Source organism: Petaurus breviceps, unplaced genomic scaffold (genome assembly GCF_028583685.1).
Source record: "Petaurus breviceps papuanus isolate PSGF00001 unplaced genomic scaffold, PetGlider_PUasm1.0 90977, whole genome shotgun sequence".
NCBI classification, from domain to species: domain Eukaryota; kingdom Metazoa; phylum Chordata; class Mammalia; order Diprotodontia; family Petauridae; genus Petaurus; species Petaurus breviceps.
Window position 1 is genome coordinate 31,333,440 of NW_027187391.1, and position 19,844 is coordinate 31,353,283.

The window sequence follows — 19,844 nt, forward strand, 5'->3', positions numbered from 1 at the left end:
ATTCATTAAAATGGCCAAGTACAGATCCTTGGGGGACTCTATTGGAGACCTGCCATGTTGACAATGAGCCGTTAGTTAATATTTTTTGAGCTGAGTTAGCCAACCAGTTCTGAATCCAATTCTATTACTGTTCTTCTAAACTATACCTTTCCATTTTCCCCTCAAGATATAAGGTGTTCTATCAAAAACTTTCCTAAAATCTAGGTAAACTTTATATACAACATTCCCCTCAATTACTAATTTAGTGATCCTTTAATTACCTCTTCCCTTTCTTGATATTTGCCACCCAGTTTTTAAAATGATCTTTTCTAGAGTTTTCCCATGAATCAAAGTCAAGTTCACTGGCCTAAAATTTACAGGCTGTTTATTCTTAACATATTTTGAAAATTAAGATATTTGCACTTTTCTAATCTTGTGGTACTTCACCCATTTTCTGTGATCTTTCAATTACTGAAGATAGCTTAATTATTTCAATCTGTTAATTTAGTTTGTTTGGGCCAGTTGACTTGAAACCATCAAAGGCAGCTAAGTTTTTTTTTTTTATGTCTTCTTACTTATATTGGGTACTAATTCTGTTAGTCATTTTTGTTCTTATTTCTAATGTAAAAGTCATTCTCCTTTGTAGAGAAAATAGAAACAAAATAACAAGTAAGCACCTCTACTTTCTTTCAGTTATCAATTATTGTTATCTCTTCTGCCCCCAAATTCCTCTCCCTTCTTTGATCCTCCTTTTTCTCCCAATATAACTAAAAAATCCCCTTTGTCCTTATCTTTCCTCACCAGCTTCCAGTTATTCTGAGCTTAAACATTCTTGATATTATGCAAGACCATATCAAGCTCTTATATTTATCCTCTATTAGCTGGCCTTACTGCTATCATCTGTATATTTCTCTCTCTTTTTTTTTTAAGCACTTGGGGTTAAGTAACTTGCTCAAGGTTACACAGCCGGGTGTTTCTGGGTGGGTGCTAAGTGTCTGAGCCTGGATTTGATCCCCAGGTCATCCTGACACTGGAGCCGGTGCTCTTACTCGCTGTGCTACCTGGCCTCCCCTATTTCTCTTTTTAAACCTAAATTGACTGGTGAGTTCTTTATGCATACATATCCACGTTTTCAAACAAATACCATTTTTTTCCTCCTCATTAGAACATTTTGCCTTGAGGGTCTTCTGAATATCATTCTTGAGTATTTCCCATCCTTTCTGGACTGACTTAACCTGAAGCATTTAGACTATGAGCTACTGCCTCTTTCCTCTGAACCCATTATAATCTCTTTTCCCAAAATATAGGGTGCATGGCAGGCTAGCCAAGTTTTCTTCTCCTTTAGCATAATAAACTCTAAACTGTTTATCTTTGTTAATGAAAATCAGTTCAAGGACAGAATCCTCCTTTCTCAGTTCTTCCACTTTTTGAATGATGAAATTATCACTAAGGCAAGTTAGAAAGTTAGCTGCTCTGTGTTTGGCCAAGCAAGAACACCAGCAGATGTCTGGATAATTGCCATCTCTACTACATCATACTGCTGTGCCAGAGTTGTGATGGTTCCCAAACTCCTCATCTAATTCTCCTTTCTGTCCAGGTGTTCTGTAGTATACTCAAGTGAAAAAATCACTTCTATTTCTCCCCTCTCTGACTTTTGCCCAAATATCATGTTTCCCTGCTCTAGTACCTGGGTTTTCTCATTTGAATAAATAATATTTGTATAGCCCTTACTATGTGCCAGGCACAATGCTAAGCTCACAACAATGGTAGGAAATAGGTGCTATTATTATTATTATTATTCCCATTTTCCAAGTGAGAAAACAGAGGCAAACAGAGATTAAGTGGCTTGCCCAGGGTCACACAACTAGTATCTGAGGCCAGATATATACTCAGGTTTTTCTTATTCCAGGTTGTATCCTCCTTAGTGCAGGTAGGTGGTATAGTGGATAGAGCACTGGGCTTGGAATCAGGAAGATTCATCTTCATGAGTTCATATCTGACCTCAGATGCTTATATGACCCTGGGCAAGTCATTAAACCCTGATTACCTCAGTTCTTCATCTGTAAAATGAACTGGAGAAGAAAATGGCAAACCAGTCCAGTATCTTTGCCAAGAAAACCCCAAAATGGGGTCACAAAGTTGGATACAACTGAAAATTACTGAATCTATCCTTCTTAGTGTACAGTGCTACCCAACTCTCCTTTCCTTTTTGCCTCTCCAGTTTTCTTTTGAATAAAGTGTATTCATTCAAAATATAGTCGAATACTAAGTTTCATCTCACTAAGTGAATCTCATGAATGAAGTCAAATTTGCCTCCTTGTCTTAGGATATCTCATTCCTTTTTGTTGGCCAAACTTTGGATATTTGTATATAAATGCTTGTGGATAAGGTATGTATTTTTACTATTGACTTTTTCTTGGGTTTTATTTCCTGTAAATTTCTGGTTGTCTCAGCTTCTGTTCTTCCTTCATTGACACTGTTCCTTATAGTGTCTAATTTTGAGTATATACACAGGCAGTCTTCTACTGTCCTTTTTAGTTTAAAGACATTTTGATTAAATTTGGAAGACACTTGGCAAATATATTCTTACCAAAATTTTGTTAGGTATACTTCATTTCTGGCCACGAATCTATCAACCCTCTATTGAAAACCATGATCCAGAAATCCAGATCTCATTCTCTGACACTACTCTCTTAGCCAATATGTTCACTTCCTAAATTAATTTTTCGTTTGTGCATCTTGTACCTCCAGTAAGCAATGGTGAAGAAAACACAACCTGTATGCCTCTGCTGTCTGAGTTTCTTGCCCAAGACTTCATGATCATTGGCAATACTTTTAAAGTTCCTTCTGATAAAGTTGCTTGTGCCCACGTGTGTCATCAAAACTGGGTAGTTCTCCATTATGATGAGTCTTTGGACATTCTCTGTCATATCTTAGATATACACCACAAAAAGAAAACGTACCTCTCTATTGTTATCAGGATGACAAATAACTGCCTCAGTACTCCTGAGCAAGGAATCAACCACTACTACTTTTTCCTCTGATCCAGTAAATTATTATACAATATCACACCTCACAGCTTGTATGGTTCTAGTATAACATTCTTTGGAGAACAAGTGAGATAATCCCTGCTCTCAAGAATTTTACAATGTAATAGAGAAAGATAATAAATATTGTAGTGGTGACCATAGAAAGTTTTTGTTTGGGTAGTCCCTGGAATGGTGAGTAAAGTCATAGGCAGTAGATTATCTCATCTTTTCCAGAAGCAATGGCAACATTGATTTGATTCATTACTGTTCCTAAGCAAGAGGTAGGAAGTGGGAGGAGAGATAGAATGTGCAAGTGTTCAGGGTAGAGGTTATGCATGTAGCATGTAGGGAAGATGGCAAGATGTCTGTACCAAGATGACCTGATTAGATAGGTGTAAAGTTTAGTCTGGGGTCAGCTAGATAGAATCAATGTTTGGTTTCATTTACTTCCCAATCAAACTCAGCTTCAGTGTAGTGTGTGATGATTGACTTAATGTAGATGAGTGACTTAATTCACTTAGGGAATGAGGTTTTCTTTCTCTTCTAGAGGTACATGCTGTTTCAGGAATGGGGAAGTCGAGGAGGGGAAGAAGAGGCAGTCAGATCAGAGTAGATGGAATAATATCCTAGGATATGACTGAAGCATTAATAGCTAATTTTCTGTGACCCTTTTTGAACTTCCTTTTGCTCTCTTCTGTATACATTTAGATATTTAATTAATACTCTTTTCTATTATTTTTTTACATTACTATCTTTCATTCTCCCAAAATCTTTCACCTGCAGATAAAAACCTTCCTTTGTAAAGTACAAAAGCTCTAAAATTTTGTGATAGAAATTGCCTATTTTGTATTTTTTATTAGCTCTATCCCTTGTTCGGTTAAGAATTCTCCCCCTAGGGGCGGCCAGGTAGCACAGCAAGTAAGAGCTCCAGTGTTGGGATGACCTGGAGGTCGAATCCAGGCTCAGATACTTAGCACCCACCCAGAAACACCTGGCCGTGTAACCTTGAGCAAGTTACTTAACCCCAATTACTAAGGGGCGGCCAGGTGGCTCATCGAGTAAGAACACCGGCTCCAGTGTCGGGATGACCTGGGGATCAAATCTGGGCTCCGATACTCAGTACCACAGCCAGAAATAACTGGCCGTGTAACCTTGAGCAAGTTACTTAACCCTGATTGCTTTACAAAAAAAAAAAAAAGATTTCTCCCCCTAGACATTGTTATGCAAGGCATTTCCTTCCATTCTCTTTCAAAATTTTAAAAATCATCTAATCTTTTATATTTAGGCTTACTATTCATTTTGGAGTTTATTTTGGTATGTTATATGAGTTATTTCTATTGAACTGATTTTGTGTTTTCTCAGCAGTTAGATCTTACTGCATTGATTTGTGTTCTTGGGTTTACTGAACAAAAGGCTAGTATGTTCAGTTTTCTGTGGGATTTACTTCCCTAGTCTGTTCCACAAGTCATCTTTTCTGTTTTTAAACCACAATCAAATAATTGGTTTTTTTTAATTTTTATTTACTTGTTTTTAGCATTCATTTAAAAAATTTTTTTGAGTTCCAAATTTTTCCTCTCCCTCCAATCCCTCCTTTGCCCCTTGAGAAGGCAAGAAATGTGATATCAATTATACATGTGAAATCATGTAAAACATAAGAAAAATAAAGTGAAAAAATATGCTTCTGTCTATACTCAGACTCCAGTTCTTTCTCTGGAGGTAGATAGTATTTTTCAACTTAAGTCCTTCAGAATTGCCTACCATCATTGTGTTGATCAGAATAGCTAAATCATTCACAGCTGATCGTCCTTACAACATTGCTGTTACTGTGTACAGTGTTGTGGTTCTGCTCACTTCACTTTGCATCAGTTGGTATAAGTTTTCCCAGATTTTTCTGAAACCATCCTCTTCATCATTTCTTAGAGTATAATAGTATTCCATCATTGGGGCGGCCAGGTGGCTCAGCGAGTAAGAGCACCGGCTCCAGTGTTGGGATGACCTGGATCAAATCCGGGCTCAGATGCTCAGCACCACACCCAGAAATAACTGGCCGTGTAACCTTGAGCAAGTTACTTCACCCCGATTGCTTAAAAAACCAAAAAAAAAAAAAATAGTATTCCATCACAATCATATATAACAACTTGTTCAGCCATTCCCCAGTTGATGAACATCCTCTTGTTTTCAATTATTTGCCACCACAAAAAGAACTGCTATTTTGTGCTAATAGGTCCTCTTCCTTTTTCTTTGATCTTTTTGGGATACTATAGTGATAATGAGAATTTGAAGATCTCTCTGTCCCTTAATGAGCTTAAGGGAATTTGAAGACCTTCCCTGCTTTGAAAATAAACTCTGCCACCTGATAGGCTGAATGTAATCACATGGAGCCTGTGGTGGGAGAAGTTTGATGAAGGGTGGAGCAGAGCCTACAGGAAGCTGGGAGTCAGAGCTAACTAAATTGGGAGGAGGAGAACATGCATCCCAGGAAGTTAGTCAGACTTGCAAGTGAAAATATTGATTTTTTGGAAGGCTGAAGTATGGTGTGGCCCTCTGTGCTGTTATGGCTTATTAACTTCTTTGCTACTATGATGGAATGGGCTTACTGGTTTGGGGGTTCAGTTCTTTGCGGTCTGAATAACTGTTTTACTTCTGTCATCTATATGGAGAGTGTTATATTTTGTGATCAAGCACTATGCAGGTATATTTATTGTGATCTTGGGCACTGTGAATATTGCATTGGCATTCCAGATACAAACCAAAGGGTATGCACAGTTTTATAGCCTTTTGGACATAGTTCCAAATTGTTCTCCAGGTTGGATTAGTTCTTAACTCTACTAATACAGTTCATTAGTGTCCCAATTTTCCCTTATCCCCTCCAACATTTCTCATTTTCCTTCTCTGTTATATTAGCCAAGATAGTTTGAAATGATACCTCAGAGATGTTTTAATTTGCATTTGTGTGATAAGTAGTGATTTAGCATTTTTTTGCATGACTATTGTTAACTTTGATTTTTCTTCTGACAGTTGCCTGTTCATATTCTTTGACCATTTATCAATTGGGGAATGACTTGGATTTTTACAAATTTGATTCCGTGTTCTATATATTTGAGAAATGAGGTCTTTACCAGAGAAACTTGCTATAAAAAAAAATTCCTCTAGTTTCCTGTTTTCCTTCAATTCTTGACTTTATTGGCTTTGTTTATGCAGAAACTTTAATGTAATCAAAATTATACATTTTACTTCTTGTGATCTTCTCTATGTCTTGTTTGGTCACAAATTCTTCCCTTATCCACAGATCTGACAGGTAAAATTTTCCATGGTCCCCTAATTTGTTTATGATATCACCCTTTATGTCGAAATCATTTCTCCATTTTTTACTTTATCTTGGTATACAGTGTGAGATGCTGGTGTAAGCTTAGTTTCTGCCAAACTGCTTTCCAAGCTTCCAAGCAGTTTTTGTCACATGGTTAATTCTTACCCTCAAAGCTTGGATCTTTGGGTTTATCAAACACTAGATTACCATGGTAATTTACTACTATGTATTGTGTACCTAATCTATTCCACTGATACACCACTCTGTTTCTTAGCCAGTACCAAATTGTTTTCATCACTGTTTTGTGATGTAGAAGATTAGATGTTTATGGTGATTAATACTTTAATATGTTAATATTGAAATTTAATGATTAATATGTTTTAAGATTTGATAATGCTAGTATCCCTTCATTCCTCTTTTTTAAAAATTATTTCCTTTGAAGATCTTGACCTTTTGTTCCTTGAGATGTATTTTGATATTATTATTTTTTTAATTCTCTAAAAGAATCTCTTGGGAGCTTGATTGACATGGCATTACATGTGTAAATTAATTTAGGAAGTATTGCCATTTTATATTGCCACATACCAATCATGAAGAATGAATACTGCCCAATTATTACTCTTCCTATATTTCTCTAAAAGTATCTTGTAGTTATATTGATAGGTCCTAAACATATCTTTATAGGTTAATTCCTAGGTGTTTTATGCATTTTATTGTTTATTTTGAATAGAATTTTTTTTCTTATCCCCTCCTGCTTAGTTTTGTTAGTAATATATAGAAAGGCTAATGATTTTTTTTAGTTTATTTTCTATCCCATTACTTTATTGTTGTGAATAATTTTGCATTTAATCTTTGAGATTTTGTAAGTTAACCATATGATCTGCAAGCAGAGATCATTTTGCCTGCTTTTTTGCTTATGTTTATTCCTCCAAGTTCTTTTTCTTATTGCTATAACTAAGATTTCTAGACTTATATAAAGTAATAATGATTATATATGAACATATTCTAATTATATTGAAAAATGTTTACTCTTTCCCCATTACAAAAATTCTAGCCAAGTTGACAAAAATAAAAAAAGATGTGAATAATCACTGTTAGGATTGTAGAAAAATATGCACATTATTGTCTTTCTTGCAGTTCCTTGGAGAAAACACTTCATCTCCAAACTCTGCCTTTTCACTAGCTGTCCACTATGTCTAGGTTGCTCCTCCTCCTCATCTCTATCTCCTGACTTAGTTGGCTTCCTTCAAGAGTTAATTCAGGGGCGGCTAGATGGTGCAGTGAATAAAGTGCCAGCCCCAGAGTCAGGAGGACCCGAGTTCGGTTCTGGCCTCAGACACTTAACACACACACACAAACTAGCCGTGTAACCTTGGGCAAGTTACTTAACCCCAACTACCCTCCAAAAAGGCAAAAAAAAAAAGAGTTCAAATTCCACTTTTTGCAAGGGGCCTTTCCAAGTTTGTTCTCCCTATCCCACCCTCACCCTACTCCCCCCCATTGCTAGTGCCTTCCCTCTGAGTTTAGCTCAAATATGTTGTATGTATATATCCTATATGTATATAATTGTTTGCTTCGTGTCTCCCTCATTAGAATGTGAACTTCTTAAAGACAAGGGACTTGTTTTTATCTTTCTTCATATTCCCAATGCTTAACATAATACCCCATACAATGCTTAATAAGTGCTTATTGATTAAGTGATGCATTGTTTATAGACCTGTGAATTGGCACCACCATTTTAAAAAGCAATCTGGAATTATGTAAATAAATTAGCTAAAATACCAATATATTTTTTTTCCTCTCTTTTCAATTTTTTAGTTTACATCATTCATTTCCACAAGATTTTGAGTTACAAATTTTCTCCCCATTTTTCCCCTACCTACCACCCCAAAACAGTGATCCCACTGAATATCCCCTCCCCCAGTCTGCTCTCTCCCATATCTTCCCCCATACCCATCTGAATTTCCAGTAGGGCAAGATGGATCTCTGTGCCTCAGTGCCTGTATATCTTATTTCCCAGTTACATGTAAAGTAATAATAATATATACATATTTTTTTTCTTTAAACATTGATTTTAAAACTTTGAATTTCAGATTCTTTCCCTACTCCCTCATCATCCACCCTAACTGGGAAGATAAGCAATTCAATATAGGTGGTACATGTGTAGCTATGCAAAACATTTCCATAGTGGATATATTGTGAAAGCCTGACTATATTTCCCTCCATCCTATCCCACCCCTCACTTTTTCTGTTCTCTACTTTGATCCTGTCCCTTTCCAAAAGTGGGTGCTTCCAACTTCCTTCCCGTCTCAGCCTACCCTCCCTTCCATCATCCTCCCTTTCATCCTCTTCCCCTACTCTCCTGTAGGGTGAGATACTCTATGTAGTGTGTATATCATTCCCTCCCTAAGCCAAATTCAATGAGAATAAGGTTGACTCATTCCCTTTTGCCTTTCTGTTCTTCCCCTCCATTGCAACAGTTTTCCCTTGCCTCTTCTATATGAGGTAATTTACCCCATTCTGTCTCTCCCCATCTCTTCTCATTATATTCCTCTCTCACCTCTTAATTTCACCTTTTAAGTATCATCCCTTCCTATTAAATTGGTTCTGTGCCCTCTATCTATGTATACCTGTACACATATATACACACATTCACATATATATTCATACACCTATATACCCTCCTATATAGACATATATATGTGTGTGTATATATATGCATATATATATATATATATATATATATATTTCCTTCTATTCCCTTCAACTATTCTCATACTAAGAAAAGTTTCATAGGTTACAAGGTTACAATTATCGTTTTTCCATATAGGAATGTAAATAGTTCAACTTTGATAAGTTCCTTATGATTTCTTTTCCCTGTTTACCTTCTTGTGCTTCTCGTGCTTTCTTGTATCTGGATGTCAAATTTTCTATTCAGCTCTGGTTTTTTCATCAAGAATGCTTGAAAGTTCTCTATTCTGTTGAATTACAATATTTTCCCCTGAAACATGTTACTCAGTTTTGCTGGGTAGGTGATTCTTGGTTTTAATCCCAGCTCCTTTGACCTCTGGAATATCATATTCTAAGCCCTTCAATCCCTCAGTGTAGAAGCTGCCAGACCCTGTGTTATCCTGATTGTGTTTCCACAATTTTCAAATTGTTTCTTCCTGGCTGCTTGTAATATTTTCTCCTTGATCTGGGAACTCTGGAACCTGGCTATATATTCCTAGGAGTTTTCTTTTTGGGATCTTTTTTAGGAGGTGATGGGTAGATTCTTTCAACCTCTGGTTCTAAAACATCAGGGTACTTTTCCTTGAGTATTTCTTGAAGAATGATTTCAAGGTTCTTTTTTTGATCATGTCTTTCAGGTAGTCCAATAATTTTTAAGTGATCTCTCCTGGATCTATTTTCCATGTCAGTGGTTTTCCCAATGAGATATATCACATTGCCTTCTATTTTTTTCACTTGTTTGAATCTGTTTAACAGCCTCTTGATTTCTCATAAAGTCACTAGCTTCCATTTGCTCCAATCTAATTCTGAAGGAATGATTCTCTTCAGTGAGCTTTTGAGATTCTTTTTCTATCTGGCAAATTTGACTTTTTAAGGCATTCTTCTCCTCATTGCCTTTTTGAGCCTCCTTTGCCATTTGAGTTAATCTATTTTTTAAGGTGTTATTTTCTTCAGTCAGGTTGTTGACTCTCATTTCATAATTTTCTTGCATCATTCTCATTGCTCTTCCCAATTTTTCCTCCACTTCTCTTATTTGGTTTTCAAAATCCTTCTTAAGGTCCTCTATGGCCTGTAACCAACTTGCATGTTTCTTGGAAGCTTTTGGTGCAGGAGTTCTGAGTTTGCTGTCTTCCTCCAGTTCCATGCTTTGATCCCTTTTGTCTCCAAAATAGGAGTGTAAAGTTAGATTGCTCTGCTTGCTTTGCTTCCTTTGCCTGCTCATGTTGCCACTCAATTACTTGACTTTTGAGCTTTTTGCCACAGTAGAATTCTGCTACCAGACAGGGGAGCTTTGTCCCAAATTGCTGGGGTTTTCTTAGCTGCTGAAGGTATTAGTTGGGTGGGTTGATAATTCTGGAAACCGCCACAGCTGCTGGTGATCTGAAGTCCCTCTAGCAGGTGGCTGATTGTGGCCACCCTAAGGCTAAAACCTTGGGCTCACACAAGGCTGGGCTCGGCTCCCAGAGCACTGTGCTGGCTCCTTCCTGCAGGCATGTCAGGCTTACTTCAGCAGGAGGTTAGCTTCTCTCTGTCATTTTGTGGGTTCTGTAGCTCCAAAGTTTGTTTAGAGTCATTTTTTACATGAATTAGAGGAGGTGGAAGTGGGAGCCACACAGAAGTCCTGTTTCTACTCTGCCATCTTTACTCTGCCCCAAAATATCCATATTCTTGACACAGAGATTCCACTGGTAGACAGCATATGCTAAATATATTTCCCAAGGGTCATTGATAAGAAGAAAATCCTTATATACAGCAAAATATTTATAGCAACACTTTGAGGTAGCAAATAATTGTAAACAAAGTATATGCCCATTAATTGGGGAATGGCTGAACAAATTCTGGTTCATGAATATAAAGGATTATTGCTGATCTGTAAGAAATGATGAATACAGAGAAACATAGGAACACTTGCATGACCTATTGCAAAGTGAAATAAACAGAGCCAATATACACAATGATAAGAACAGTATAGATGGAAAGAAAGATCACAAAACAATTAAAAGGGAATGCTACAAAATTACAAAGAACAAACATAGCTCCCCAGAAGAGATATGAGAAGACCCTCATACTCCACTCTTCTGCAGGGCTAGTAAATACATAAACATGGTACATTCCATATATTTTCAGAATTTTTTTTATGTGTTGATTGATCTTACTGATTTGTTTTTGTTTCTTCCACTTTTTCTCTAAAAATATTATTTGTTCTATGGGATGGCTTTCTGGGAGAAAATGTTGAAAAATTAACCCCCTAAAAAGAAACAGCTTGGCTCCCAAAAAGTGATCTGCACTGTTGTGCAGAGTTTGGGAGGCTGGGGTCCACCAGTATAAAACATTGCATATATTTTTGATATATTCGTCAATTCTGCTGGGGCTTTTTTCTCTTTCCATTTTTCCTTTTAAAAAAATTCTGTTATATCTTTTGGGGGCATGGGGGGAAGTGGAAAAATATAAGGGTGGAATTTAGCCTATGTAAAAACAAAAGATATCAATAAAAACAGAGTTTTAAAAATAACAAATAAAGCTAGCTATAGCTATCCTAAGTAGACCCAAGATAGAAAGACAAAATATCCATACCAGCACTTTTTTTGGTAGCAAAGAACTGGAAAGTTCTGCAAAATAGATGGCCATTGATCGGGGGAATGGCTAAACAAATGGTAGTAAGTTTATATAAAGGAATATTACTATGTGATAAGAAACAATAAGCATGAAGAATTCAGAGAGCATGGGAAGAATTATACAAACATACAAATTGAGGTAAGCAGAAATAATAAAAATATACATGATGACTACAACAATTTAGATAGAAAAACAAAAAAACCAAAACTGAACACTGTAATTATGAGAATCTGCCTAGCCCCACAAAAATGTTGAGAGTACATATTGTCCTCGTCTTTGTAGAAGTGGGGGGACTATGCATATGGAAAATTCATTTATTTTCAGATGTGGTTGATGTATTGTTTGGTTTTTCTGACCTATTTTTTCTTTCTTTTTTATTCTTTGTTATAAGGGATGGCTTTCTAGATAGGGTAAAGAGACAGAGGTATGGTCAGAATGAAGGTATAGCAATGATGTGGTACACTGCTGGTGAATGGATTTGTCCAGGCAATCATCTTTACTTGTTGCCACCTTTGTGCTGACCTGGTTGCTCTTTCCAGACACTCCCTCACCTCCTTTGCTCTGGAGGAGTAGATTTTCTTTTAAACTGGGCTATGATATGTGTGTGTGTATGTATGTATGTGTGGAGAGAGAGAGAAACAGAGAGAGAGAAAGAGAAGGAAAGTATAAAGACTCTGCCTCCAATATTAGCCCAGTTAGTCACAGACATACCAACCAGATTTCTAACTCTTGCTTAAAGTTGTCCCTATATAAGTATTCTATTTTTGTTCTGAATGAATCGATAATGTTCTTTTCTAAAGTATCAAGCCCCTAGCCAGAGAACTGTTTGTGGCAAAATGCCACAGTTGTAAATCTCTTTCCCCCTCCTGGATGCTTCTTTATGGCCCATTCTCACTGCATTTGAGCAAGGATACACATAGACTAGCAATTCAGTGGTTAATTATGTTTATCACACTTAAAAAGTAAACAGAAAAAATAAAGACTTAAGAAACATATATTTTGGGAAACAGGCATATGCCCTCTTGCAAAAGAGGGGAGGGAAAAAGGAAAAATTGGAGCTTCATTGCCATGGGGAAGGGGAATGGGATGGTATTAGAAGCAGAGTAGCCAGTCTGATAAATCTCATGAATGATCTGCTTACACAGCTACAAAAGTCCAGAATTCATTGCTAGTGTTGCTTCCCTCTGTGGCTTCCATTCTTCCAGTCTCAACTCTGTTGCATGTCATGGTGGCATCTTCTTTCCCCCATTCCTGATTCCGTGTGCTACTCACCATTTTGGTATATTGTCTCAACACTCAAACAGCTTCAAATGCCCACAATCCCTTAGATTGAGAGAGTGGATCTGTTGTCACATTGGTCTCCTTCTAATCTCCAGTGTAGGGGAAATTTTCTCAGAGGAATCAAGATAGGTCAAAACAATCAGAGACTTCCACCAAAAAACCACCTACATATTCATCTCCAAAAGTCTGATCACCTTGGGTAATACCAAAATTATGCTACAAAGTGGTTGTAAAAACTAGAGATATCAGTAGAGTTAAGATTTTTTAAAAATGCTACCTTGACCCCTTTTCTCCCTTTCTTTTGCCTCTTCCCTCCTCTCCCTCCTCCTTCCCCATCCCCATTTTTCCCTCCATCTTTTCTCCTTCCTCCTTTCCCCAACCTAGACGGTGCCATGGTGGAGATGACCAACGAGGCCATCACGGGGCTCTGCCAGGACATGTTCTCCAAAATGACTGTGTACCTGACAGGCGAGCTGACAGCCGTCAATGAAGACTATAAACTTCTGGAAAATGTGAACAAACTGACTAGCATGAAGTATCTAGAAATGAAAGCTATTGCAGTAAACATAAGTAGAAACCTAAAGGACTTAAACCAGAAATTTGCAGCACTTCAGCCATATCTGGATCAGATCACTTTAATTGAAGGGCAAGTCACATCTTTTGAGCAGGTAGCCTATAAGTTGGATGCATATTCAAAGAAACTAGAAGCACAGTATAAGAAGTTAGAGAGGTGATGAAAGAATTATTTTTTGGGTTTTTTTTTTTTTTTGCTTTTTGGAGGGGGGAAGGCAGGACTGTTGGGGTTAAGTGACTTGCCCGAGGTCACACAGCTAGTACATGTTAAGTGTCTGAGGTCAGATTTGAACTCAGGTCCTCCTGATTCCAGGGCTGGTGCTCTGTTCACTGCACCACCTAGCCACCTGGATGAAAGAATTCTTTAGTACAAAGACTTTAACTACAAGAATGTTTCATAACAGCTGAAATAAGTGGGATGGAATTTATCACTATGCTTCAATTCCTAAAAGGAAGTGGTGCTGCTCATCCAAGGAGAATCCCAGCCCCTACCTTTGGTTGGATGTGTAACTTTGACAACCCCTTGATGTTTTCCTAAACCTGTATCCACTGGAACCTCATCTTATTGTGTGCTTCATTGTGTGCCCTGAACCAAGACTCAGAAATCAGGATCAGCCCTGTCTAGAGCAGACACAGATGAGGGGCTCTCATCTCCCTGTCTCCTCCCTTCTCTTTCCCCTAAGACTCCAATCCACCCACTTCATAACCTGTTCTTAAATAATAAATGCTGATTTATAATCCTCAAAAAAAAATGCTACCTCTTGGTTTTAGGTGGATGCTCTTTATTATAGTAAGGAAAAGTTCATTTATTCTTATATGTTTACATTTTTTAAAAACATAAATGAGTGCTATATTTTGCCAAAGGCTTTTTTTCTCTACATCTATTGATTTAATAATATGATGCCTGTTTGGTTTCAGCAGGATAGTATCAATTCAGATAAACCTCATGAATGTTCTGCCTACACAGCTATAAGAATTCAGCACTCAGCATCTCATGGCATTTTCCTAACATTGAACCATAACTGCATTCTTTATATAAATCCAATTTGGTAATAGTGAATAATTTAAAAAAATATATTGCTACAGCTTCATTGATTATGTTTAATTCAATTCTTAATGTCAGTATTTTTCAGTGCTACTTGTCTATAGTTTTCTTTCTCTGCTACATCACTTCTTGGCTTTGGTGTCAGTACTGTATGTGTCTCCTTGAAGTATTTTGTTATCTCTATTTTTATAAACAGTTTATGTATTATAGAGACTCATTCTTTAAATATGTTATAAAATTTGTTTATAATAGGTTTTTCTGCCACCATTCCCCTTCCCCTTTGGGATTTCATTCATGATTTGATCATTTTTGGTTTTTAATATTACATTGTTTAGATTCGCTTTTCTAGTCATCTTGATTTTTTTGTAAATATTAATAAAACTTATAATTTCTTATGGCACAATAATATTCTATTACATACTCCACAGTTTGATCAACCATTCTCCAGTTGATGGACACCTAGTTTGTTTCCAATTCTTTCCTATGGAAAGTGCTCCTATAAATATTCTTGTACACATGAATCCTCTGTCCTTGGCTTCCTTGGGAGAGGAAAACATATGCCTTATAGTAGTATTACTGGGTCAAAGGGCATATAGTTTAGGGATTTTTTTGGATACAGTTCTAGATTGTTTTCCAAAATGGTTGAACCAATTCACAGCTCTTCTAGCAGTGTGTTAGTGTATCTTTTTTCCTACAACTTCTTCAACAATTGCTCTTTTCCTCTTTTATCATCTTTAATGGTATTATAGGTCAGAGATAGAACTTCAGTATTATTTTAATTTATATTTCTCTTATTATTAGTTGTTGAAGGCAGATGAATTGGTCAGCCTACCCCCTCCCTGACTGAGTTGATAAAATCACAGGAGAGGAAGATAACAGGGACAACAAAATTTTAGTGTGTTAAATGAAGTGCAAAGACATATTTAAGCCCTGTTATACCTCTATGAAGTGTGAAGTTTTCCCTTATGGAATTAGAGAACAACTTGCTGTGGTCTGACTGAAGATTGGTCACAGCTCCTGGTATACATTTAGAAGCTAGCTTGCCAGCTCTGGAGACATTAGAGGAAGAAAGCAGCTCCCAAGAGGGTGACCCCTAGCAATCTAGAAGAAAGCCATCTGTAGAAGAAAAGCCCAGTTCTTGAGATAGGGATAATTTTTTGTCTTTTCACTTGTGCCTCTACCAGAAGGCATCTTTCTCTCTTTGCCCCACTACTGGGCAATCAGCTTTTGAGGTATTTGCATCAGAATTACTCTCCTAGTAGTAGATACCACCCATAGCAGGAAATAGTTAAGTAGGTGAAGGTGTCTCTTGATAGCAAAGAAGAAAGCCAACTTTGGATTAAATATAGAATTAACCCTTACAGTCAGTAGTTGAGCTGCAGAGAGAAGCAGACCCAGGGAACCCAAATGAGCAATCTACCGAACAGACACCATTGGCACTTGTGTGTATTTGTGGGATAGCATGCCCCAGGTTTATAGAGGAGGGAAACATTTTTTAGCTATTGGTCTTATTATGCCATCTTAGTAAGTGCCTTGTTTTTAGCTAATTGTGCACATTGGCTGACTATTAAAGATAAGTGCACCAGTGAGGGTTTGCAAGCTATAATTAAAAGTACAAACCCACAGACAGCTCTTGAATTCAAGGTAGTAACATCCTTGGAGACCCAACCTCCCAGTGTGAATGTAAGTTGTGGGTGTAACACCATAGGAAGTGCTACATAGTGATTAGGATAATTTTTCTATATGGCCATTGATAGTTTGTGTTTCTTCATTTAAGAACTACCAATTTGTATCTTTTGACCAAATGAAATAATAATTATAAAGTGCTTAGCACAGTGCTTGAAACATAGTAAATACTATATAAATGTTAGCTATTATTTGATGATTTACTTTTAGGGAATGGTTCTTGTTCTTATATATGTATTAATTATTTATTTATATATCTTAGATATTAAATTTTTATCAGAGACATTTATTGTGAAGATGTTTCCCATCTAGTTCTACCTGCATTTATTTTGTTCATGCAAAAGTTTTTCAACTGTATGTTACCAAAATTTTCCATTTCCTCTCTTATAATCATTTCTATAGGCCTCTAGGTGGTGCATTGGATAGAGTCAGGCCTGAAGTCAGGAAGAATCATCTTCCTGAGTTCAAATCTGGCCTCAGATACTTACTGTGTGTAAAGCCAAGCATGAGCAGCTTTCCAGAGGACTGCTGCTGTGAATAGCTTCAAGGTTCTGATTACATAGTATAATGAACTCTCTATTTATTCAGTAACAAACTAAGACAAAACATTGACAGAAATCAAAGTACAGCATTCACAATGTTACAACTTAACAACTTATCACTAAAGGGGCCACATAGTTTTCATCAAAGTGGTCACATAGTTTTAAGCAAAAGATAACATTCATTTAGTAACTCAATCATTTAGTAAGTTCTTAATTCAATCATCCTTAAGGAGGCAAACCTCCTTAATGGACACAGTACAAAGGTCAAGGTTCTCCATTCCTTGGTCTCATTGTCTTAATCTCTCAGTCAAAAAGTCTTCTTTCTTCTTAATTGGAGATTAGTTTCCAATCATCCTTAATTCAATCATCCTGAAAAGGTACAGGACACAGAGTACAAAGTCCTCCACCCCTAGGCCACAGTAAATCATGATCTTCTCAGTTTGCGTTAAATACCCAAGGAGAAGTCATTTCATCTTGACTCAAGGCAGGCTCTCAGCTTCCATGGTTCCTCTTCCATGGTCCCAGCTCCTGCCTGAATCTACCCAACTATCACCTGAGTTCAAATGCAGATAGCTCTCAGTTCTTTGTCCAGCTCCTTGTGCAGTTCCTGTTCCGTATTGAAGCTCACAGTGTCTAGTCCACTTTAAGTCCTTCACAGTTTCTGTTCCTGGGAAGACAAAGCTTAACAAAGCCACAATAACATGCATGCACATTGCCAGCACCATCATCAGTTCACTTTCTGCCTGTGAAATGAACATAGACCCAACAACAAGGTCTGAGAAATCAACACAAATCATCAGTATAGTCCCAGGACTTCTGAAAACATCAGTAAGACCCTCCTCTAGGATTTCTGTAAACATGCAACAAGAAAATCCTTTCAGAGCTTCTGAACCAGCAGTAAGGTTCCAGGGCTTCTGTAACAATAGCAACATCATCTATCAGCAGACAGATCTAACAAATTAACATCAAAACAGACAGACAAAGTACCAGCACCACAGTCTTGCTTCCTCTCAGTTCTCCTCTCTTCTCATTTCTCAGTTCTTCTCAATTCTCCTCTCAGTTCTTCTCAGTTCTCAGTTCTATTCTCAGTTCTCAATTCTGCTCTCAATTCTTCAATTCTCAGCCTCCACGCTGCTTGCTCCCAGAAGTTCTGGCTTGCTCTCAGCTTATACTCAGCTTTTTATCATGGTCATTAGCTCCTCCCTGACCCACCCCTTCCTGTTTCATCAGCAAGTTCCTCCCACTGTGGGATCCACAAATTCTGTTTCTTAATGAACTTGAAACAAGGTGCTAAGTACTTGTCTTAGTAGAAACAAGCTAAGTACAAGGGGCAGGGAAGATCTTCAAATCCCCACTGTCATTATATTGTGTGACCTTGGGCAAGTCAATTAACTCTGCCTTAGTTTCTCATCTGTAAAATGAGTTCAGAAATGAAATGACAAATCACTTCAGTGTCTTTGCCAAGAAAACCCCAAATGGGGTCACGAAGAGTTAGACACAACTGAAATGACTGACCAACAATCATCTCTGTTTCTTATTTAGGTAAGAATTGTCACACAGACACAGTTGTGAAAGATATGTCCACTTTTGTCATTTTTATAGATATGTTCTTTTATGACCTATTCATTCTTTAGGATTGTCTTATTTACTTTCCATTTAAATCTTAATCCTTTCTTTAAAGTTCCCTTTATTGGGTTGGCTAGGTGTCGAAGTAAATAGAGACTGGCCCTGGAGTCAGGAGGACCTGAGTTCAAATCTGGCCTCAGACACAACACAAAAAAAAAAAAAACTAGCTGTGTGACCTTGGTCAAGTCAACCCCAATTGCCTTACCTTCCTCCTCCAAAAAAAGCAAAAAAACAAAACAAAATTCCCTTTATTGATTATAACCTTTTATTCCACTGTGATCTTTGGAGATTTGTTTAATATTTTCTTCCTTTCTACCTTTGTTTATGCATTCTCCTAGCATATGATCAATATTTATAAAGATTCTGTGCAAAGCAAAAAAAATCTGTATGCTCCTAATATTTCCAGTCATTAATTTCTAAAGTTCTATCATATCTAGGTGGTTTTTTTCTTATATTCTATTCAGATCCTAAATTTCTCCCTAGTTTATCTTTCTGTTAGATTTCTCAAGGTCTGAAAAAGGCAAGTTGAAGTTCCCAGAAATTTTTTGTTATAAGTCCTTAGATGACTTGCAATTTAGTACAGATATATTTTAAGGTAATAATAGTATTTCATTATTTAAGGACTTTAAGGACATTGTAAGTTATCTGATCATCTATCTTAACTGTATTGATTTTTACTTTGCCTGCTTTACATTTTGCCTTATTTAAAATCATTATTCTACTCCAAGCCCTCATTTTAACTCTGTGAATCTTTACATTTTAAGTTTGTTTTATAAAATAACATTGGGTTTTGCTTTCTTATCCATTCTGCCAACCTTCTCTATATTATGGGCAAGTTCATTGCATTCATATTGATGGCTATGATTATTGAAGTTTGTATTTCTTATTATATCCTATTATTTTAAAAAGTCAAAAAAGTAGAAATCAGTGATGGTTATTTGTAGTTGTAATAGTCTGATCCCAGTATGCTCCTTTTTCTCTCTTTCCTCAGCTAAGGTCTAGGACACTGCTTCTTGCCATTTCTCACTTTTTTTTTACCTTTTATAATCAATTCTCTTGTTTGTAATTATTCCTTCCCAATTCTGTCCTCTGTCTTGACTCCACTTCTTTATGTCAGTTCATTTCCCTGTTTACTGTTATTACTCTTTACATTTTTTGCTTCAGCTTTTCTTTGCCCAGTTCACAGTAAGGTACATATGATCCTCACTTCCCTGATCTTCAGCTCCATGTGTATATACTTTTTCCTTGTGACATTCCAGTGATGAGAAGTAGTAAATTCTTCCTCATTCCTTTCCTGGTTATCCCCCACACATACTTTTAAAAAAATTTCTCTTTCTATTTTTAGAGACCCAGACCCTGAGTTTGTCTTTCTTTGTTCCCTCATTGAAGAAACATTGTTCACACCCTTAGGTATGGTGAGATTTTGAAGA

The 19,844-nt window shown here is 36.9% G+C and overlaps 1 protein-coding gene across 4 annotated transcripts in view; it reads left to right on the forward strand.

The window, feature by feature from the left end:
• The window catches only part of MCM9 (minichromosome maintenance 9 homologous recombination repair factor), a 182,399-nt gene that overhangs the window by 99,109 nt on the left and 63,446 nt on the right, over positions 1–19,844 (forward strand). Inside the window, exon 8 of one of the 4 annotated variants that reach the window (XM_069076961.1) lies at positions 13,327–14,943. The exons of the other annotated variants lie outside the window; for them this stretch is intronic. Within the exon in view, the coding sequence (XP_068933062.1) occupies positions 13,327–13,676 (350 nt within the window). The 3' untranslated portion in view covers positions 13,677–14,943. Of the gene's footprint in view, positions 1–13,326; positions 14,944–19,844 lie in introns of those variants that run through there. 4 annotated transcript variants of the gene reach the window in all.